The following is a 24,098-nucleotide window of genomic DNA, read 5'->3' as shown; positions in this document are numbered from 1 at the left end:
AAGTTAGACCCCGACACTGTGCAGAGCACAACCTTGCAGCTGGTGAGAGTGGTGGCACAGTCAAGTATGTGACTCCCCAAGCCACCACAGCTACAAGGTGAGGAGGGTGCCGAGAATCTGCGTTAGACACTACTACATCACACCCTTCCTTAAGGGGGAGAATGAGGCAACAAGCAAATAACCAGAATCTGACTCACGCTGACATCTTCCCTTCTGTCCAGATCCCAAAGAATCTGGACTCCGTGAAAACTAGTTCGGACCTTGACCTTGAGCAAGGTTTCTGCCCCTGGAAGGTCTGAATTCTCTTGTACGCAAGCAATACAGCAGAGCTGTGCTGAGAGGGTTTTGGTGCAGGAAAGTGAATGCAAGTAGATAAAAATTACTTGCAAGCTGCCCTGAGAGGACACAATAAAGCACTCAGTAAATGTTAGAGAAAAACATTCCTTAAATAGGTAACACTGAAGAGCAGGGCAAATATCACAAATACATTTCATTACAGCACTAGCACGCCCTGCACACGCTGAAGAGACAACGCAATACCCAAAGCTCCCCTAAGCACACCATGCCTGCCAAGAGAATCACAGTGTGGGAGTACACACACTGCAGTCCCCTGCAATTCTAAGAAATCTTTTACAAACTACACATAAAAACAAAAACATGCTAAGAATTATGTTAAGAATGCTGGAAACCGGGGCTCACATCTCTAGCACTGTGTGGTCCCTCAAGCACTGCCAGAAAACTCCTGAGCACAAAGTCAGGAGTCACCCACGGGCATAGAACAGGAAAATAGCCAGAAAATAGCATCAGAACTCCCAAACCAAGCAACAGGGAAAGAACTGCAGTCACCATCAAACTCAGATAAACTGAAAGGAACTAAGGTAGTCACTAACCTAAACACCATCTTGAGACTTGAAGTACCTTAAGATGCAAAGCAACATAAAATACACACAACCACTTAGGCCTATCTTGAAGACTCAAGACTTAGGAAGCAGGAAGATAGCCTCAAGTGGTAGAGCACATGACTGGTATGCAAGGCCCTGAGTTCTATCCTGAGGACCAGATGTCTCTCACCCCAGTACCAAAGGGTACAGGTCCAGGAGCCCCAGAGTAGCCCTGGATGGTCCCCACCAAGCACTGCCCACTAGGCCAGGAACTGCTGGGCTCCTTAACCCCCAGGTTAAGATCTATTTAAAATAGGAGTCTTAGACCTTAAGGGGTTGGGGGCAGTTTGGATCTGACTTTAACGTTTTTATGCTATGTGTGATGCCAGGGGTCAAATCTCAGGTCTCATTTATACAAGAACCCAATTTTTATTTTATGTTTTGAGGGTTGTTTTTTGTTTTGTTTTGTTTTTCTGGGGGGGGGTCATACCTGGAGGTGCTCAGGACTTGTTCCTGGCTCTGTGCTCAGTGATCACTCCTGTCAGGGCTCGGAGACCATATGGGCTGTGTCAGGGATTATACCTGGTTCAATGAACCATCGCTCTAGTCCCAAAAAGCCAATTACTAAAGCTAATTTACATTTACAGACAATATGAAAAAAGAATGAGATAAATGATAAGAAAAGACAAATGCAGGATACCAAACTTGACACTTTACTAGACAAAGGACATGGAGTCTTAAATCTTAAAGGGGGAAAAAGTTTGAATCTGATTTTAACATTTTTGTATTGTGTGTCTTGAAAACTCAAGACTTAAGAGCCAGGAACGATTGATAAAGAAAAAAAAGGAGAAACTATAAATAAGAATTCCTCTAGATTCCCAAGAATATACATGATGTGGGGTTGGTTAGACAGTACAGGTGATGAGAACATGCTCCATCACCACCCTGCTTTGGTTCCCCGCATAACACATGGTCCCCTGAGCATCTCCAGAGGTTATTCCTGAGTACAGAGCCAGGGATAGCCCCTGAGCACCTCAGGGTTTGTCCCAAAATCCCCAAAAGAGCCAAAGTATATAACGTACAATCCTGATTCCATGAAAAGACATTTTTATTTTAATAATCACAAAGTCAGGACCAATATGGCTCAAAGGATGAAAATGCTTTTTTAGTTTGGTTTTGAAGCCACAACAGGCAGTGGTCAGGGGACTAAATAGGGTGCTGACCCTAAGGTTGAAATCAAAGTTAGCCGCATGCAAGGCAAACACCTAATGTACTCTAGCTCCAGTACCTGAAAAAATGCTTGGAATGCCAAAGAGCCAGGTTAGATCCCTGGCACTACATGGCCCTGAGCATCATCTGATGTGGCCAAAAACAAAACAAAAAGCTCTCACTATTACAAGGTTGATCTTTTCCAGATCTTAACTGCACTGAAAAATAAAAACCAAATGAAGGTAGCTCTTACACTGTATCAAAACACATTGTGCATATATTATGTATCTTATTTGATAATGGTGAGATTCTATTATACCACCACATCTCTGACATGGTCTGATGACGTCCAAAATTAATAAATTTTAAGAAATAATCATTGGAGAGTGATAATACAATCGATAGAGCACCTGCCTTGCATGTGGTTCCACCCAGGTTCAATCCCCAGCATTTCCTATGGTACCCCAAGCCTGTCAAATGTGATCCCCGAGCACAGAACCAGGAGTAAGTCCTGAGCACCATCAGCTATGACCCAAAAACAAAAATTAGAAAGAAAAGAAACAGTGATCAGTGTGAAGTCCTGGGTTTAATCCCTGTGACCACCACCCAGAAGAAAAAAAAAAAAGAAAAAAATTATCAGAAAACAATGGAACAGTCAAATAATAACTTTAAACCAGTGTAACATGACTAGAACACATGCTAAATCCAACATAAAAAAAAAGTTAGTAATAAATCTTTGATTAGAGCTTCTCATAATCATATAAAGGATTTTCTCCACTCATTTTAAAAGAGTAGTTTTCCTCAGAACCACATAATCCTAACTTCATCCTTTGGCATCGAAACCATCCTTGCCATGACTTTAAGTGTTCAGCAGGGCGGACACCAGCCATGACACTCTCCTTCGGTAAAAACCTCCTTCCCCTTTATTCTGTCTTACCTCTACCACGAGCTCGCTTGCCACGGTCTGAAGGTTTGTCCCCTTGACTGCAATCAATTCCATTCTCTTCGCCTCTAACTGAGGAAGAAAAGAGCAACTCTAGTACATAATCACACCAGCCAAGGATAGAGACCAAAAAAAGGGCTAAAATTTACTCAAAGGGTTCAAGAAACAGGAAAAAACAAGGTCATGCATGATACAAAAACAGTATCATACAAAAAGAAAAAAAAAATTGCACTAAAGACACTCAAAGGGCTGGAGTGATAGTACAGAAGGTAAGGCATTCGCCTTGCATGTGGCCAAACCGGGCTTGGTCACCGGCATCCCATACTGTGTCCCGAGCACCAACAGAGTGATCCCTGAGTGCAGAGCCAGGAGTAACCCTTCAGCATCAGCAGATGTGGTCCAAAAACAAAACAAAACAAACAAACAAAAAAAAAACACACTCAAAAAAGAAATGACAGCTGATCTTGTTTAATGTATAGACTTAAACTCGGGAATAACATCACTGTTTCTTCTCTTTGGCTGTGCTCTCCTCTAAAGTAAGTCTGCTTCAAAAGACCACCTTCAAAGTCCAGCAGGTAAAACAACCTGGGCTCAATCCCTGGCACCCCACATAGTTCCCTGCATCCCATCGTGAGTGATCCCTAAGCATAGAGCCAGGAGTAAGCCCTGACACAGTGTGGCCAAATAAACACACACACACAAAAAGAAAAGAAAAGCAAAAAACGAAAAATAAATGACCTTCTTTTTAAGACGTGGGAGACGGCTCATAGGGAAGGAGTCCTGTGTTTGAACTCTGGCATCACATCGTCCCCTAAGAAAGACTGCCAGCTGTGGCTCAAAAACAGCCCAACAACAAAAAACTACCTTTATTATACAAGTATGCAATATACTAAAGAATTTATTCATTATATTCAAATCCTGGAAATGCACTGGAAAAAAGAAAAGTAAATACTGAGTCTTTGAAAAAATTAGTATTAAGGAGTTCGTCCAGGATGAATGACAGTACTGTACATTACTGTACAGTAGCAGCTGCCCTGCAACTCTTTCCGTCCTTAACTCCCAGTGTGGCCATCCAGACCATAGTTAAATTTGTCCAAACCTCCCTATAACCCCCATTGTAACATCCTTAGGACAATACTAAAATGTTGTTTTACTGGTACATCAACTATCTCCCCTAAAAGACAAGTCAGGGGCCAGAGAGACAGTATAACAGGTGGGGCATTAGCCATGCACGCGGCCGACCTGAGTTCAATCTGCAGCATCCCATATGGTGCCCCGAGCACTGCAGGAGTAATTCCTGAGTGCAGAGCCAGGAGTAACCCCTGAACATTGCCAGGTGTGGCCAAAAAATAAAGTCAACTTTCCTTCTATTTTCTTTTCACCTTTTCTTTTAATTTAACCCTTGCCTATATCCTGAGTATCTCTGTAAGTGGAGAATAACCATTTTATCTATTAGTGAATGAGAAATCATCCGCCACAAAAGGTGTGCCTTATCTCTAGCGGAGCTGTCTTTAGACTCAAAAACTCAACTACACTACCTGCTTTGGAATTTTATGAATTACGACTGTGATGAGCTACATAGCTGAAACCCTCCAGAAGAAAGAACTGCAACAGCAAATACTGCATAGAGGAGGAGGACTTTCCAGCACTCCCTGGGGAAAGCTGGAGGCCAGTGGGAATTAACGCACGTTCAGAGAGCCGAAGGGATGGGGAAAGTCTGCACTTACACTCTCGGGGGGCGCGGCTGCTGCCTCTTCCTTTCCGGTTCCCGCCTCTCCCTCGGCTCCCTTCCCTCTCGTTCCTCTTCTCTCGATTCTCTTTGTTTTCTGAACCTTCTTTTCCAAAATTCTTCTTCTTCCCCCCTACAGTCTCCCATGAAGTCTAGCAAAGATAAGAGTCGCGGTCAGAGTGGTCATCTCGGCGAGGCCTGGCGTGCAGGCTGTGCGCATGTCTCTGACAGCGGGGTGGGCAACGGCAGCACAGGAAACAGAGCTCAGGGGCTACCGTAAGTCACAGTCCCCCTCCCCCCAAGTTGTAGTATCTGGCAAATAACACTTAGGCGTGTATTTTTTTTCCAAACTATTGAAAATTTCAACGTCAAAGATCTGTTCACATTACTTACGTCTCTCCCTTTACTTCCTGTCTTCCACTTGTGATGCCAAGACAAATCATATATATGATGGAAATATATACTAGGTGTATATATTGCTGAGAAAAAGCCTCGAATGTGACTGAGCAAAACAATATCAACTGGGGTATTTTACTGGAAAATTCCCCAAACTGGCTCAGCTGCTTCTATTTAGTTCTTGATAATTATTTTGACAGGAAATTTCACAGGAAATTTGAAGGTATTCAACCCCCAAATAACAGCAGTAACTGGTTTTTTTTTTTTTTTTTTTGCTTTTTGGGTCACACCCAGCAATGCTCAGGGGTTACTCCTGGCTTTGCACTCAGAAATTACTCCTGGCAGTGCTTGGGGGACCATATGGAATGCCGGGGATCGAACCCGGGTCGGCCTCGTGCTAGGCAAACGCCCTACCCGCTATGCTATAGCTCCGGCCCCAACAGCAGTAACTGTTTTAAGGGTTGGTTTTTTTTTTTTTAATCTTAAAAATATAACATCAACCGCAGGTCCTGTACCATCATACCACTGGAACCTAATAATCGAAAATTAAACATATAGGGGCTGGAGAGATAGCACAGTGGGTAGGGCGTTTGCCTTGCACGCGGCCGACCCGGGTTCAAATCCCAGCATCCCATATGGTCCCCTGAGCACGGCCAGGGGTAATTCCTGAGTGCAGAGCCAGGAGTAACCCCTGTGCATCGCCAGGTGTGACCCAAAAAGCCAAAAAATCCCAACAACAACAACAAAAAAAATTAAACATATAGCAGAATAATTTCCCAAACAATGAAAGTGAGATCTAAAACACTTTTGTTTTAATCAGGGCCCCTTCTGCTTGTCCTGCAGGGCCCAGCGCCACTCAGGGCCATGGGCAACAGTGCTCAGGGAAGACACATGTGGTGCTGGGGAATGATGAGGGGCCTCGGCCTGTGAAGTGGACACTCATCATCCGCTTAGAGCTACCTCCCCAGCTCCTCACAATACATGTCTTAAAATATTTGGTATCAAAATCTGATGAACTCATATATTTAGTTATATAAAGAATGACTGAATATTAAACAAAAAACAAACTAAACAAAGTATTTCCCACCTAAGACTTGATCAAGAATTTTTGTTTAGGGGCTGGAGACTAGTACAGCAGGTAAGGCACTTGGCTTACACGCAGCTGACGTGGGTTTGATCCCCGGCAGCACCACCCACACAGGGTCCCAAGCCCGCCAGGAGTGATTCCCTGAGTACCACTGGGTGGCACAAAAAAAAGACACATTTTTTTTTGTTTTGGTTTTTATGCCACACCCCACACCCAGGAGCAAGATGGAGAGAGAGTGGAAGAGAGACAATGAAGGTTGGAGAAAAAGAGAGAGAGAGAGAAGGAGAGAGGGAGAGGGAGAGAAGGAGGGAGGGAGGTACATATGAATCCCTATACATATATGTTGAAAATGTCAGTAGTAATTACCAAAATGAGGATATTTAGCCATTTTATCTTTCTAGATTGTTCTCTGAATGGGGGGAGGGGGACGGACAAATGCTTATCTATTGCAGGAGGATGGGATGGGGAAGCGATATAATGTTACAAGTTTATTATGTTCACTAATGTCAATAAACAGGACAAAAAAAATTCTAAATGTCCTAGCAAATGTATACACAGTAAAATCAGCACAAAGTGCACATATACAGTTTATAACATCTTTCCACAGCCAGGTCTAAGTTGCTCATTCCTCATGAAGGGACAGAGTCTATTGAAAACATCAGAAAGAGAAATGTCTTTCCCCATTTCACTCAGCAAAAAATACCTTTCAACCAAGTATCAGCCTGTGAACACTACAAAGACTAACAGTAACAATCTGCGAGGATACGGGCACACAGCCTTCAGGGCACAGTCATACACTAACTATCAATGGGAGACCCCAAGTCCCGAGAGGGGTCATGGAGGTGCTTGCTCAGCAGTGGCCCCTGGCAGTACTGGGGAAAGATCTGTGGTGCGGCGCTGTGCACTGGGGGGAGCCCAGAGCCCGGCAGGCTCCTGCACTCCCAGCACCATCTCTCCAGCCCACTCGCAGTCTTCCTGCAAGCACGCACACGGGCTTTCAAAGTGAACCCAGCTTTATTACAGAAAGGTTTCACTGAACTTCATCAACTCTGTCATCCTTATTTACAACATGTGCAGTGAAACATCAAATGAGTAACTCGAAAACAGCTTTCTAGCTGAATCGGACAGGGGTTAAAGCGGTGCAACCCACTGACCCTGGTACCCTGTGCACCCCTCGGGCTCCCTCTTGAGTAGAGCCAGGAAAAAGTCCTAAAGCACCTTTGGGTGTGGGTCAAACTCCTCCCCCAGAAAGAAGAAAATTCACCTTCAAGACTACATCATTTAGGGCCGGAGATAATACAGCAGGTAGGGCCCTTGCCTTCCACACGGCTGACCGTGGTTCAATCCCCAGCACCCCATACGGCTGGTCGCCCGACCCCATCGGGAGTGATCTCGGAGCACAGAGGAGGGATAAGCCCTGGACATCACCAGATGTGACCCAAAAACAAAATCAAAGAGACTATCATTCAAACTCCCATTCCCTTGGGGCCAGAAGAATAGTACAGCAGGGAGGGAATTTGCCTTGCATGCGGCCTCCCCAGGTTCCATCGCTGGCATCCCATGTGGTCTCCCAAGCACTGCCAGGAGTAATTCGGAGTGCTGAGCCAGGAGTAAACACCGAATATATCAGGTGTGACTCATAAAGACAGAAAAAAAAAAAAGAAAAGAAAAAAAAAAAACCCAAACTCTTGCTGCCACCCTTTCATATGTCGAGAACTACACAACAAATTACTAGAGTACATTCAAGCAAAGAACTGATACTTCCAAAATGAGTTTACCACTCAAAAAAGCATTATCATGAAATGAAAAGCATGATAATGAACAACATTCTTCTATGTGATAGCTACTCTGACATTTTAAAAAAAAAAGACCCAAGCTCATCTTCAAAAATACCAAAATGAATTAAAATAAGTAACAAAAATAAACAAATGGGCAGGAGAGAGCTCGATGTGCTGGAGCACAGGCCTGGCGTGCGGGGGGCCCAGTACTATCCTTGGCACCACATGGTCCCCTGAGCACAGCCAGGAGTCACCCCCAAATAGTTAAAGCATCATGGACAATTCCACTTTGAAAAATAACAATTTTTTTTTTCAGAGAATTCCAACACAAAATAAGATGAGCCCACAGGGACTTTTGTTTTCACATCACATTTTATCTTTTGGTGCCAGAAATCCAACCCAAGGCCCTATCTGTGCCAAGCATGTGCTCTAGTACTGAACTGCATCCCTCGACCTTCAGGCTTACCTGCTACTAGCAACACTACATTCTCTTATCAACCCTGTTCCAAGGAACTACATTCCAGTCAAGGGAAGATTTTTCCTGAGAGGTTAGGCTCTGCTATGGCAGACAAGCTGGTAATAAACAAGGAAAAGCAACAGGAAGATGAGAAATGCCACAGAGACTTTCACCAACTCTACGTCTCTGCCACAGCCTTCTGTCCTCACTTCCAAACAAGCATCTCTAATCTGGTGTTTGCATTCCCAGTTAAAAGTCCCCACTGTGTGATTCTTAAATTTAAGAGGTATACAAAGAGATGTTTCTTGTATGCAATTACTGGTCTAGTTTATACCTCATACTCATACTTTCATATTCAATTCCAAGTGAGGAGATGAAGTTAAATCCCAATGAAGGGAAGAAAGGAGAGAGAGGAGAGAGGAGGGAGAAGAGAGAGAGCAGAGAGCAGAGAGAGAGAGAGAGAGAGAGAGAGAGAGAGAGAAATGACTCAAAAATCTAACCAACCAGCAGAGAAAGGGAATGAAAAGAAAGGCAACAGATGTTATCTGGGTCCATCTCTACCCACAAAAGAAAATCATCCATCCATTTAGCTATCTGAAACTATTTCAGATAAATAATTATGGCAATTTGATTTCTCTTTTTTAAATGAAGACAGCAGTCAAGTTCTTCAGTTCATTTTGAAATTTGAGCCATTCTATGCTGTGTCCATTAGCAACAAGACAAACATATTCCTTAAAATACATCCCTGAATGCCAGCAAACAAAACTATTTTGATTCATCATTTAACACGACATACTTTCCGAACAAACTAACATATCTGGTAGTTTATCATGTGGTCTAATGGAATTTTGTCATACTTGGTGAAATGTCTTGTCTGATTATCTTTTATAATTAAAAGTTATTTTGCTTTGTTTATCCCTCCCCTCCTCTTTACACTAAATACGCATATACATATACACATATACATATATTAAATCACCATTTCCTTTTCAGCTTGTCTGTTTAGTTTCATGTCTGTCCCATTAATAAAGCTATTCCCCAAAATGAGAACCTGCTTAAGCCTCAAAGTGGAAAAGGTCTTTATTTCTTGATGTTCATCTCTGCACCCCTTTTAAAATTGTCATTATTTGTTTTAATCTCCTCTTATATGATCTCCTTAATTTAAAAATACAAATAAATACAATTAGGATCACCCAAGAAATTAAAAATCAGGGTGACAAACTGTACTCCTAGCTGCATCCTTTCTAAAAATAAAGGATGAGTTCCAGTTTGCCTGCATACTCCTCAACAATGTTGAAAAGCAATGTTAGGGCTGGAGTGATAGCACAGCGGGTAGGGCGTTTGCCTTGCACGAGGCCGACCCAGGTTCGATTCCCAGCATCCCATATGGTCCCCCAAGCACTGCCAGGAGTAATTCCTGAGTGCATGAGCTAGGAGTAACCCCTGTGCATCACTGGCTGTGACCCAAAAAGCCAAAAAAAGGCAATGTTAAAAAACAAATGTTTGGGGCCGGAGCGATAGCACAGCGGGTAGGGCGTTGGCCTTGCACGCGGCTGACCCAGGTTCAATCCCCGGCATCCCATATGGTCCCCCAAGCACCGCCAGGAGTAATTCCTGAGTGCAGAGCCAGGAGTAACCCCTGAGCATCGCTGGGTGCGACCCAAAAAGCAAAAAAAAAACAAAAAAAAAAATGTTTATCTATTCTATATATGCCATTTGAAATTTGTGTCTGCAGAATATTCACGTGTAAGCAAATAGTATACCAGCAAATCCTGTTTTTCTGTGAGTTGAGGAATGTAAGGAGGAGTAAGAGGTGACAACTGAGATGAAGACACATGAGCAGTGGAGCCAAAAGGAGTTTCTCAGGAGGTGAAAATGTCCATAGGCCCAGAGAATTTTGGAAATTGTTTAAGGTTGGAGTAGACGGCCAAGTTTTCTTTCAAGTTTTCAGATTCTACAACTTCATAAAGAAACATACATAACAAAAGCAGACATTTCATGTTAATTTTCTTTCTTTTTTTTGCTTTTTTGGGTCACACCTGGCGATGCACAGGGGTTACTCCTGGCTCTGCACTCAGGAATTACCCCTGGCCGTGCTCAGGGGACCATATGGGATGCTGGGATTTGAACCAGGGTCGGCCGCGTGCAAGGCAAATGCCCTACCCGCTGTGCTATCTCTCCAGCCCCTCATGTTAATATTCTTAATAAAATTAAATATATATATGTGTGTATATCTATATCTATCTATCTATCTATCTATCTATCTATCTATCTATCTATCTATCTATATATATACACACACAGAATGGCACCCATAATGACCCCTAGCCCTACCCCCAATATGGTGAGGTTGAAAGTGCAATACAGAAGAAAGGAATCTTGGCACATCAAGTCAACAATGTTGCTAATACTCACTGTGTCTGAGCTTCCTTCCAGCAATATATTGATAGCTTTGTTCACATCTCCATTACAGTCATGGAGGGCCACTATGCATTCATCCTGGTTTTTTCCCGTTACTTCCATAAGCTGTTGAAATAACCAGACAAATAGTTAGCAGAAACCAAGAATAGCTTGATAGCTATAGCTATAATAGCCTGACATTATATCTGAGATCCTTCTCTATAGAACAGCCCAGATAGCCTCTTCTAGACCTCATGTTTACCTGACTGGGGAGGGAGGAGCCACCCCATGAATTTTAACCAACAGTAACATATGCAAACAACAAATTAACCGTCTTTCAAGTTGGCCCGATATCCAAGTTTTCATTAACACCACACACACTTGTGTATACCAGCATTCTCAGAATGCTCCAGTCCAGATATAACAACACAAACGTAGCTCAATGGAATAGCCTCCCCAAATCTGTACTCCTCAAATGTTATGCTGCACTATGCTTTCAAAAGACAAAGTGTGATTGTGTGACCATCATGAGCAAAACATGCAAGACAACTGCTTTACAGGAAATAGCATTCCCTACATGGGGCATCACTGCCTGGAGCAAAACGCTCCACAGACAGACAAAGCTTGTAACAAACACTCCAAGATCTCAAAATCCAAGGTCAGCAACTATACTAAACTCACTTCAAGACAAACTTCTCCCCCCCCCCACCTCTTTTTTTTGTGTGTGTGTCACACCTGAAGATGCACAGGGGTTAACTCCTGGCTCATGCACTCAGGAATCACTCCAGGCGGTGTTCAGGGGACCATATGGGATGCTGGGAATAGAACCCGGGTCAACCGCGCACAAGGCAAAAGCCCCACCCGCTGTGCTATCACTCCAGCCCCACCCCCCTTTCTTAAGGAGCTATGTTAAGAGAAATCAGAACTGTCCCTAATATATTCCCTTTTTTTCCCCCCAGCTTTTTGGGTCACACCCGGCAATGCACAGGGGTTACTCCTGGCTCTGCACTCAGGAATTACCCCTGGCGGTGCTCAGGGGACCATATGGGATGCTGGGAATCGAACACGGGTTAGCTGCGTGCAAGGCTGTGCTATTGCTCCAGCCAGATATGGTCCCTTTAATAAGGGACTGAATGATTTAACATCCCCATTACTAGAATTAATCACAAATTCGGCACAACATTGACTTCTTTAAGCAAGCAAATGCATGGCCTACATGGTTTGAGTTTTTAGGGTTTTGCTTTTTGTTTTGTTTTTGCTCTTGTTTGGGGGGGTTGATGGGGGAAAAGGTCCCAAGCAGTGACCAAGGAGCCCATGCAAAGAAAGCAGAGGTGAAGGTGGAACTTAGCAAGAGAGAGCTTGTCTTGCATGTATGAGGTGAGGTCCTGGGCTCAGTCCCCAGCATGTCAGAGTCATTCCTCTGGACAGAAGGCAGCTCAACAGGGTGGAGTACGCGCTCTACCGGCAGGTTTGATGCCCGGCTCTGTGTGGTACCGGGCACCACCAGGAGTGAAGACCAAGCACCAAATTAAGAAAGAAATGGAACAGAGACCAATGAACTCAAACCCTTAGACTCTGATGGCAGAAGTGAAGTGACAGGAGGATAAGGGGTGAGGCAGAACGAGGTGATGAGGCCGAGGGACAGTCATGGGGGGGTAGGGCTGGTACATAATGCCTCATACAGAAACACTAACACCACTGTGTACCCTGTTACATCAACATGTTACATCATGTTTGTATTTTTAAGTAAGTGCTTTCAACACAGGTACAGATGAGGTTAATGTGTCTCTGCAGATGTCCGGCTGGGTGTCCACAAATCACCCTTGTGAGTCTGCCAAGGTCCTGTAGCACAGAGCACGAAGACACTGAGTCTCCTCACACTCATCATCAAGAATGAGTAAATTCAAGGGCCAATTAGTTGAAACTAAAGCAGAAAGTATTAGCGTCCTTAGTTGGTGTGACAGCATTTCAAGTAAAAGAATTTTTTAAATAATTATTACTTTGTTGTTTTAGGGCCACACCCAGTGATACTCAAGGGTTACTCCTCGCTCTGCACTCAGGAATCATTCCTGGCAGGCTCGAGGGACCATACAGGATGCCAGAGATGGAACCGGGGTTGGCTTATGTGCAAGGCAAGCACCCTACCCACTGTGCTATCTCTCCAGCCCCTACCGCTCCCCCACAATTTTTTATTATTATTATTGTTATTATATTTTCCTTTGGGGTCACACCAGACATTGCACAGGGGTCACTCCTGGCTCATGCATTCAGGAATTACTCCTGGCGATGCTCGGGGGACCATATGGGATGCTGGGAATCGAACCCAGGTTGGCTGTGTGCAAGGCAAACACCCTACCCGCTGTGCTGTGCTATCACTCCAGCCCCTATTATTATTTTTTATGGCTTTGGGTCAAAGATAAAAGTAGAGGGGTTAAGTGGCTCGCCTTTCACGTAGCCAAACCAGTTCAGTTCCCAAAACCAAGGCTTATGGCTCCCCGAGTGATCCCGGAGCAGTAAGCCCTGAGCACGGTGGGATATGGCCCCATTATCCCTCCTACCCCACACACACATAAAAAAGTCAGCTTCCTTAAAACACCTGATTAAGGGGCCTGGGACACATGCACAGGTCCCCTGAGTACGATCCCTGGGACCCAGCACTGCTGGGGTCTGAACAGAATGACCTATGTACCAAACCCGAGCACTGAACTATTCAGTCCAGTTGGCCAGGAATAGCCCAGAATGGCCCCCCAGACCACATGAGAACCGCCCGGTAGGCTTGATTAATTAAATCTCTACTTGAAACTATCTTCTTTGCGGGGCCAGAAAGACACCACAAGCGGTTACAGTGCTTGGCTTACATCCCGCAAGCTCAGGTCCAAGTCCCTGGCGCTGCTTACGGGCTCACAAGCACTGTCAGGGGTCCCTCCCGAGCACAGAGCCAAAAACAGACCCTGAGACCTCTGGGTATGGAAAAGAAAAAAAAGGTAAGGGGGAAAAAAACTTATCGTTGAGGGAGACACTCCCAGCAAGGTTCAGGCATCCGGGGCCTCTCTGCGGTGCGAGGGACATAGTCAGCCCCACAGTGCAAACTATGAAATTAGTCTTCCAGGCACAATTAAAAACAGATTATAGGGGGCTAGAGTGATAGTACAGTGGGTAGGGCATCTGCCTTGCACGCAGCTGACCCGGGTTTTATTCCCAGCACCCCATATGGTCCCCCAGGAGTGATTCCTGAGTGCAGAGACACAAGTAACCCATGAGCATCGCCCAGTGTGACCAAAAAAACCCAAACAAACAAACAAACAAACAAACCCACCAGATTATAGGGACCAGAGTTATAGTACAGTGGGTAGGGCACTTGCCTTGTACACAGTCAACCTGGGTTCAATACCCAGCATCCCATAAGGTCCCCTCGAGCACCACCAGGAGTAATTTCTGAGTGCAGAGCTAGAAGTAGCTCCTGAATCACCAGGTGTGACCCAAAAGCACATATAAAGAACAGATTGTAGGGCCACAAAGATAATACAGTGGTTAAGGTGCTTCCTTCGCTTCCTAGCTATGTTGGTTTGAATCCTTGGCATCACACCTTAGCACTGTTGGCTATGGCCCAAACCCCTCCCCCAAGCCTCCAAGAGATGGGGGGGTGGGGAGAAATGGCTCAAAGGGCTGACGGACATGCTTTCGCTGTTCGATCCCACGCACCTCAGGAACTCCCAAGCAACACACCCCCAAAGCCCCGGCACCACACGCCACCACTCCACCAGGGGTACCAGTCCCCAAGCACAAGGACCAACCAAGCAGCACCCCATCTCTGGGCTGAGCAAAGAACCATCAGACTCAGACAGGGCTGAGAATAGCTGGGGGTGGCCTAGGAACTCAGGCACTACTGGGAGCCCCCAGCCCCCCACCAAATAAAAGAGATTGCAAGATCAACAGAAACCCTTGCCAGAAACATACCTGCTTAACTTTTGCTTCAAATTCTGAGTCATTTTTATCAAAGATCACTTGAGCGAGACGCATCTGTTCAGCTGTTGCCTGGAAAACACAAAACTGCTGTTGAAAGATCTGAGCCCAAAAAACATAATTAGATGCCAAAGTTCAGTGCAAATGGCCAGCTCTCAGGTCCTATAGTACTTGGTAAGAAAAACACTGATTAACTAAAAGAAAACAAAAGGAACTCTGAATGTAGATTTCTCAGATACAGCCTGCTCCCCTAAGGTAACTAATCATCAAATTACCTAGTATGAAGAGCCCATTCTTTGCTTCCTTTTCAGGGCAAAAAAAAACCCTACTCCGTGTTTCCCAGCAAATTTACCTTCTTCCCCAAAGCAGAAAGCGCCCGACTATACCTAAAGGTACCACCACACAGGCCCTCTGGGAAGAACCAAGGTCGCCTACCCTGGGAACACTGGGAGGATAAACAAAGACGCGTTCATCTTCACTGACCATGGGACTCACGCCAACTGGGGGGGGAGGGGGTGGCAGCAGCAGTACAGAGATCGACTAACCAGCCTCTCTCAAAAAAAAAGCGGGGAGGGGGGGGGAAGAACAGAAAGCAGCAGAAACAATAGAGAAAAACTAGAAACTTTGCTGTCCAAAAAAAAGCAAAAGGTTATGGTATTCTGATCAGTTCTGAAAAGAAAAAGCTATTACTTATCTAAACGAAAATCCAAGCTGGGAATTTTACACAATCACTGACCTTGATTTCTTACAAACTGCGGACATGTTGGAAGGGATACTAAGAATTATATACATACTAAGATTTTGAGGGTCCAGGAGAGTGGCTCAAAGGGCTGAAAGCACCTGCACTACACCCAGGCGCCCCAGGCTGATCCCCATCTCCCTGAGATTCCCTGAGCACCATCAGGTGTGACCTCCCGCAAGAACAAGAACTTGACTGGAGCAAGTGACCTTGAAATGACTGGAATTTTTCAACTAAAACTGGGCAATAAAGACCAGAGAGACGGCTCCAAGTGCTGAAACCGGAGTTTGCATGCAGGACAGGCCTAGATTCAATCCCGAACACCTCACAGCCCCAAAGCACTGAGTGTAGGCAGTAGGACATGAGTCTGTGTTTGTGTAAAGGAACAAACTTGCACCCGAGAAATATAAACTTAAGAGGGTAATAAGACAAAATGGGGCTAGAGCAATAGCACATCGGGTAGGGTGTTTGCCTTGCACGTGGTCAACCCAGGTTCGATTCCCAGCATCCCATATGGCCCCCTGAGCACTGCCAGGAGTGATTCCTGAGCGCAAAGCCATGAGTAACCCCTGTGCATCGCCAAGTGTGACCCAAAAAGTAAAAAAAAAAAAAAAAAGACAAAATGTAGGGGATGAGAGCAATAGTACAGCACGTAGGGCATTTGCCTTGCATGCAACCGACCTGGGTTCAACCCCCAGCATCTCATATGGTCCTCCAAGTACCACCAGGAAGAATTCCTGAGTGCAGAACCAGGAGTAATCCCTGAGCATCGCTGGGTATGACCCATAAAGAAAAAAAATAAATAAAATGAAAGTAAAAATAAAATTTAAAAAAATGGACAAAATATAGGGGGTGGAGAGACAGCACAGCAAGTAGGGTACTTCCTTGCATGTGGCCGACCCAGGTTCTATCCCCAAATCCCATACGGTTCCTCTAGCCCCGCTAATAGTGATAGTGATCACTAAGTGCAGAGCCAGGAATAACACCCAAGCACTGACAGGTGTGGCCAAAAATCAAAAAATAAATAAGACAAAATATTACAAAAAACTCTTACACAGCTCAGGATAAATATGCCTATGTGACCGACCCGTATCTAGATACATAAAAAAAAAAAGAAAAAAATATGATGAAACAAAAGAGGCAGTATGTTAAAAATCTGATTGAAAAAAACCTAGGGCCACAACTCTTCTGCTTCACTAATAATCTCTGCAGAGACATCAAGCCTCAAAAATCCCAGGTACTGCCGGTGTTCAGGCAGAAACTCCGGAGTCTTCTCAGGGTGGGGGAGGGCAGCCTCCTCCTCCCCATCCACTTTGGGAAGCCGAGGCAGCCGGACCCAATCTCACGACCCACCACCCACCCTGCTCTTCAGGTTCACAACTAAATCCGGATGAGATGGGCAAGCTTTGGGGGTGGTTGGGGAATGAGACACTGGTGATGGGAAGGTAACTCCGGTGGTGGGATTGATGCTAGAACACTGAAAGGCCGTAACAACTGTAACAACTTTATAAACTGTGATGTTTAAACAAAGTATTTTATTTAATGTGTACTATGTACCTTTGTATAGGGGCTAGAGAGAGTACAGCGGGTAAGGTACTTGCCTTGCACACAGCTAACCCAGGTTCAATCCTCAGCATCCCACAGAGTCACCTAAGCCCTGCCAGGAGAGATCCATAATCCCTGAGCGCAGAGTTAGGAGTAAAGCCTGAGCACTGCCAGGTGAGGCACCAAAAAGAAAAAGAAGAAAGTGATCAGTAGTTCTCAATCTTTTAGTAACTGAATCTGTGAAAACAGGAGAAATGAGGATTATATACACAGCACCAACTTCTTGCTGCCACATGCAATCCTCCGGCGCCCAGCATTTCGTGTATTAAACAGAGCAACTGTTCCCGCACCACAAGGAAACCCTTCCGACCACTGCTCTGCACGGACTCCGGCAAGCGTTCCTTCAGCAAGGCCAAAACTCAGCGAGTGACAGTACGTGACAGCACTAAGGTGACAGCGATCCCTCCTAGAGCAACCCGGTGAAGAGAAAGCACCCGGCACTCGGCGTGGCATCACTAGCTGCAGGAGGCGGGCGGCGGCACGGGCAAGGGTGTCTGTGCAGCGGAGGGACAGGAACACCGGGAAGGCTGGCCAGGCTGGGAACAGCAGCTCTGGAAAGGCTCTGACGAGCCGGGCAAACGTGCCAGGACTGCAGAAAATGTTACAGAAACTGAGGTAGTAAACGTCAAACTGAGAACTTCCCAGTGACTCTGATAAAGACACCACTGGAGGTAGAATAAAACCTGAGCAACATAAAGGAAGGGGAAGAAAACAAAGGGGAAAACTGATGGGGGGGCACCAAAGAATCTTGAAAAGCGAGCCTGCAACACTTCACAAGAATGATACACCGCTGTGGAACTGCAAAAGCCGCTGTGAGCCATGTTGCCTTCTGTAGTCCAAGGAAACTCATTTCATATAAAAATGAACCCTACAGCCAGCTGCGAGATACCCCAAAAGGCTGGGAAGTGTGCTCTCCATGTAGGAGGCCTGGGTCTGACCCCAAGCAAGACATGGTCACCCCCATGCCCGAAAAATAAAGCCCCAAAATCTCATACTGAGAACACTGATAGAGAAACAGATATTGATGATGCACATCTCGTGATGTAGGAAAGAACTTCAACAGATCTAAGGTTCCACATTCAGGTTCCAATGATCAAAGTGTATAGTATATATACACACATATATGTACATATCTGTGGGGGGGGGGCACTGGGAGCTTCCACACCCAGATGTTCACTGGGCTTATTCCTAGCTCTGCACTCAAGGATTATCTATGGCAGATCAGGGGTTACTCCTGGCCCTGCACTCAGGGTTTACTCCTGGCAATGTTCAGGGGACCATATGGATGCTTGGGACTGAATCTGGGTTGGCGACATGCAGGGCAAGTGCCCTTACCCACTATACTATCTCCCCAGACCCTGAATTTTCACTTTGGTAGTGTTTTACCCACACATTTCTAAATAATGACTATAATGTCACTATTCATTACCATTTATAAGATAAGTACCAATTACTAATTTATTCAGAGAGCTTTTAACATAAATACCATGACTCAAATAATCTTTGCAATTCTCTTCAGTGACATCATCTGCTTCCTTGCTAAGGAGTATAAACCATATGTTGACATAACTTCTGAAAGCACAGCTGATGCACTTAGCAGCTGCTTAAAAAGTACGAGCTTGCAATACTCATGCAGTATATTAAGAAAACATAAAGCATTTTTGGACAGAATATTAAATAATTTTTTTTTGCTGGCTAATCCACAAAAGAAAAGTCACTGGGGCTAAGGAGATAGTACAGGAGGTAGGGCACTTGCCTAGCATGCAGCTGACCTGACTTTAATCCCTGGCACCCCATACGGTCCACGGAGCCCATGAGGAGTGATCCCTGAATGCAGAGCCAGGAAGAGGAGGAAGAAGAGGAGGAGGAAGAGGAAGGAGAGGAGGAGGAGGAGGAGGAAAGGGAGGGGGAGGGGGAGGAGGAGATTACTTTAAATATTCAATCAACACAGCACCAAATAATAAAGCATTGATTTGGAAGCTGCCAGGCTGCGCTCTAGAAAGTATCAGAAGAGGGATGTACAGCTGGTGAAGTAAGAGGAATCTAAATTCTAGATAATCCTAAATTAAGCAAAGTTCGCACACCCTCCACAACAACAAACATTTAATGACATCCGCCACACAACTGCCATGATGGGGTGCGTGCTGCCAAAGAAAACAGCATTCCTCACTTCTTTTGGATCTCTCCTCCGCTCCCTTGGCTTACATGAGCTCAGCTCCTTTCACAATGAAGAATGTGTTGATAGCTCTTATAATAAAGCCAAATGCGGTTCTCTTTTGATGTGCCACCCAAAATAGTTGGGAAAAATACAATCAAGTCGAAGCCAGAAAGAGAGTACAGGGGTAAAGGCTCTTGCATTGCACACGCAGACACGGTTCAATTCCTGGCGCTGCACATGCCCTCCGCGGGCACTGTCAGGTGTGGCCCACTGGCCTGTAATGAAAGTAACGATAATCATCCTTAATGAGCGCCTACGGAATGACTCAGGAGCAGAATGTGCCTGCCTTACAAGCCTGAGCCCGTGGGTCCCACGGCCTATGCTGCCCTGACGTGCAGAAATGTGGCTCTTGCGAGCGCTGCCTGGGACCCTGATGAGAGTGTGAGCCCTGGAACCGTCAGGTGTGTGAGTGCATCTCCATCTACAGTCTGTGATCCTCTCCCCACAAACACAAACTTAGAGCCCACAGCCACACCCCTCGCATGAATACCCCAATAAAAATGAGTGTAGTGCCAGAGGGTCTTCGGGCAAGCACCACAGGAACCAGGTGCAACCCTTGGAGAGCACCGAGTGCAAGCAATGCCCGCCCCCGCCAGGCATCCCAACAGTAACAGTAGCAGCAGCAGCAGCGGGGAGAAGGCCAAGGAAGGGGCAGACAGAAAGATGCTCCACGTCTTAAAATCTGAACACCTGCAGGACAGACAGTGTATGATGAATCAAGGACAGACTATCACTCCTGTGGCATTTCTGCTTCAAGTGCAAAAATCAAGCAAGCCAAAACTGGGAACCCGTCAATGAAAAACTTGGCTCATATTCTTCAAATACGTCATGAAAGAAAGGAAATTCCACATGACAGAGACCAAAGAAAACTGATACCTGAATCCAGAATGTGATTAATGAGCTTCTGACCAAGCAGGCTCAGGGGAGGGTAATACCTCCTAGGCTATATCCCCAGCACCCACTGGCCACCACGGCCACTGGAAGCACTGCTGGGCACTGACCCCACAATTATTTTTGAGGGTAAAAAAGGCATTATGGGGACAAACAAAAAAAAAATGAATATGGCCCAGGCCCATAAATTCAAAGTTAGGAAGCTGCACTCAGAAGGGAAAAATTTCACCTGCAGGTCAGGATCCCCCAAAGAGTTAATGCAACCCTGTATTTCTACACTTCATCCTATTTTACAGAGAGGATACACTGACAGTAGAATTCTAGTCACCTATCCAAAAAAAAAAAAAAAAACTGCAGCATTGTCATCCCATTGTTCCTCGATGTGCTCAAGGAGTACCAGTAACGTCTCCATTGTGAGACTTCTTGTTACTGTTTTTGGCATATCGAATACATCACAGGTAGCTTGCCAGGCTCTGCTGTGGGAGTGGGATACTCTTGGTAGCTTGCCGGGCTCTCTGAGAGGGATGGAGGAAATATCAAACCCGGGTCAGCCGCATGCAAGACAAACGCCCTACCCACTGTGCTATCACTCCAGAACTCCAAAAGACAACATGCCATAAATAAATAAATAAATAAATAAACAAACCACCTCCAGAGTGCAAATGTCCGAATAGTAAAGCAACACAGAACCCCAGCACGCTTAATGAACCAAAACGGTATCCCTAAATGCTCAACCAGTAATAACCAGCTAGTTACATGACCTCTCTGATAAGAACTTTAGAGAAGAAATGATGAGGTTACTTAGGAGCTCAAGGAAACAATGGGACAATCAGTAAAACCCAAAAGGATCTTGGGACCAAAGTTTGATTCCGAGCATCTCGTATGGTCCCCCAAGCACTGCCAGGAGTAATTCCTGAGTGTATGAGCCAGCAGTAACCCCTGTAAACTGCCGGGTGTGACCCAAAAAGGAGAAGAAAAAAAAAATCTGTGAAATGAGTTCACCGGAAGGCCTCAGCAGCAGAGGAACAGCAGATGGGACAAAGTGAGCTCCAGGATGAGGTGTGCAACACCTCCACACAACAGCAGAAGAGGGGAGGGAAAAAAATATGCAAAATAATTGAACATCAGACTAGAGAACTCTGGGATGATTATTAAAGAGGAACAATATAAGAATCATCAAGGTGCCAGAGGACAGGAAGGCAATCCTGAAGAGAAATCACAGTCCAAGACAACATCGAGGACAAATTCCCAGAGCTGAAGAACACATGCTCCCAGATGAAAGGGCAGAAGAGCACCAGCTAAAAAAATCGGAGCACTAGTTCAGCAGGTAGGGTGCTTGCCTTATATGCAGCCAACCAGGGTTCAATCCCCAGGTACGCGTAGTCCTGTACTACGAGTGATCCCTGAGTACAGAGCCAGAATAAGTCCTTAGCACCGCCGGGTGTGCCCTCACCTCCGAAGCCCCTCAAAAATATAATGAAATAAAATTAAAACAAAGAAGGTCCAGAGATGTAACACAGTGGAGGAGTACGTGCTGTGTGTATCAGGCCCCCTGCTTCATTCCCTGCAACAAAAATAAATTAAAAATTAAAATGCAGGCACATATGCTGCCCAAGCCCATGTGCTTCTTGCACCTACATGGCCAAGCACATTTGGGGCCCTCAACTCCCCTCCTGAGATGTGTACTTTCATGCTTTCATGTCTAATGTTGGGGTGTGTGTAGGGGCTCCCTCTCCGGCCCTGGAGAAAGCCTGCGCTCTCTCAAGCACATTACTCTCTACTTTCTCACTCTCTTTCCCTACTCCCCTTCAAAAACCTCCAAATAAAATGTTTTATTTAAAAAAAAAATAGATAAGTAAAAAATGTGGATGCATCCTCTTCTGGAGTTATTTATACCTCAATCTGTACAATTCTTTTCTGTCACTTAATCAGGTGCCATTGGCTCTCTCCCTGGAGAAGACCATGGGGTGCTCGCACCCTCCTCCCTCTGTGCACCTCTCTCTCTCTCCTCTTCTAAAATAAAACTATTTTACTTGGAAAGACAAAAAAAGAAACATCCATCAAAGTACTGAAGGGTAGGTGAGGGGAATGGGGCAGAGGATGAGAGTGCAGGTGTGGCATTCAGAAGCCTGCATTCAATCTCCAGCCCACGGGGGGCCCCACGCACAGTGCTGCAAGTAGTCACTGGTTGTGGCTCAAAAACCAAAATGAAATAAAGTATTGAAAGACAAAGAAGCACCACAGGTGTTAACATTCTCAAATTTCAGGGGGAACTTTGTCTATTTTCTCCTTTGTAGAAGAGGGAAATATTGTACTATTATTTATTATTTCCTATTCTTGTCTACAAAAGAAATCATGTTAACATCAGCAGGGTTGCTTCAAGATATTTAGGAAGGACTTTAAGAATGAATATTTAGAGCCAGCAGGTAGGGCACTTGCCTTGCACATGGCTGACCTAGGTTCGATCCCCCCAGCACCCACTATGGTCCCCTGAGCTCCACCTGCCGAGTGTAAGCCCTGAGCACCACAGAGTACAACCCTCCTCCCCTTCCCCTCACCCCCCAAAAAAAGACAGTTCTCCACGGACACTGACTTTTTAATCTGAAAAGGAAGTTGAGGGAGTGCTAGGTAGCAAAGCAATAGTACAAGGGAAGGGTGCTCGTCTTGCATCAGACAACGCAGGTTCAATCTCCGGCATCCCATTTGGTTCCCTGAGCACCACCAGGAGTGACCCCTGAGCACAGAGGCAGAAGTAAGCCCTGAGCATAGCCAGGTGTGATGCAAAAAACCAGTCAACAGAAGCGAGTAGGCCAAATAAGGTTGGGAACCTCTGACTGAGATGCTAATAAGCAACAGGGAAAGTTCAAGTATTAAATAGTTAAAGAACATCACAGGGGACTGGAGCGATAGCACAGCGGGTAAGGCTTTTGCCTTGCATGTGGCCGATCCGGGTTCAATTCCCAGCATCCCGTATAATAATCCCCCGAGCACCACCAGGAGTAACCCTTGTGCATCGCCGGGTGTGACCCAAAAAGCAAAAAAAAAAAAAAAAAAGAACATCACAGTATATCCAACCATACCGGAATCAATGGCATTTCCTACTTCCTATTATATAGGATCTACTTTTTTTTTTTTTTGGGAGGGGGGCAGTACTGAGGTTTCCTAAAAGGAATCATTAAAACACTTGTGCACCCTAATTTCCCAAATACCAAACACCAGGCAAGGGTGCCACCCAAACACACCTGTATTACTTGCTTCTGCAGCTGTGCGGACTGTGTAGCTGAGATCTGTGTTTTCTCTCGAGCACCTCGGGAACGGTCGCCACTCAGCGAAGTCATCATATACAGTATGTACAGAAGAACGCGTGTGCAAAATAGAAAATCTGCAGAAAAACAGGGGGAAAATGTTGAAGTTACAATAAAAGACAAGGATAAAATTCTGGGGTTACACAAAAGCTCTACAGATCTAGAATACAAATTCTCTAGAATGAGGATTCTCAGTGTTTTCCTACCAGCTTAAAACTAACTTTGATACAATTTAAATGTTTACTTAACATCTATTTCTAGAATATCTATTTACACTCGTACTTTTAGCAATTCTATGTAAAAAAATCATAAATATCATTAACTTTATAGTCACCAATCATTTTATTTGGTGGGTGGTAGTTTAGGGGCCACTCCTAGCTGTGCTCAGCGCTTACTCCTGGCTCTGTGCTCAAGGGATCACTCCTGTCAGTGCTTGGGGACCATATGTGGTACTGAGGATGAACCCAGGGTAGCAACGCGCAAGGAGTGTCCTACCC

At 45.2% G+C, this 24,098-nt stretch overlaps 1 protein-coding gene across 4 annotated transcripts in view; it reads right to left on the bottom strand.

The window, feature by feature from the left end:
- UBAP2 (ubiquitin associated protein 2) overlaps positions 1-24,098 on the bottom strand; it is an 87,484-nt gene that overhangs the window by 40,660 nt on the left and 22,726 nt on the right. For 2 of the 4 annotated variants that reach the window (XM_055119392.1, XM_055119386.1), the window contains exons 2-6: positions 23,539-23,678; positions 14,838-14,915; positions 10,896-11,006; positions 4,761-4,914; positions 3,028-3,105 (exon numbers count right to left, since the gene is read on the bottom strand). In XM_055119392.1, coding sequence (XP_054975367.1) covers positions 3,028-3,105; positions 4,761-4,914; positions 10,896-11,006; positions 14,838-14,915; positions 23,539-23,637 — 520 coding nt within the window. In that variant the 5' untranslated portion in view covers positions 23,638-23,678. Of the gene's footprint in view, positions 1-3,027; positions 3,106-4,760; positions 4,915-10,895; positions 11,007-14,837; positions 14,916-23,538; positions 23,679-24,098 lie in introns of those variants that run through there. The other 2 variants (XM_055119413.1, XM_055119397.1) reach the window with 2 other exon arrangements.

This window comes from Sorex araneus, chromosome 1, assembly GCF_027595985.1.
Source record: "Sorex araneus isolate mSorAra2 chromosome 1, mSorAra2.pri, whole genome shotgun sequence".
In the NCBI taxonomy this organism is placed as follows: Eukaryota; Metazoa; Chordata; class Mammalia; order Eulipotyphla; family Soricidae; genus Sorex; species Sorex araneus.
This window is presented reverse-complemented; position numbering and strand designations above follow the sequence as displayed.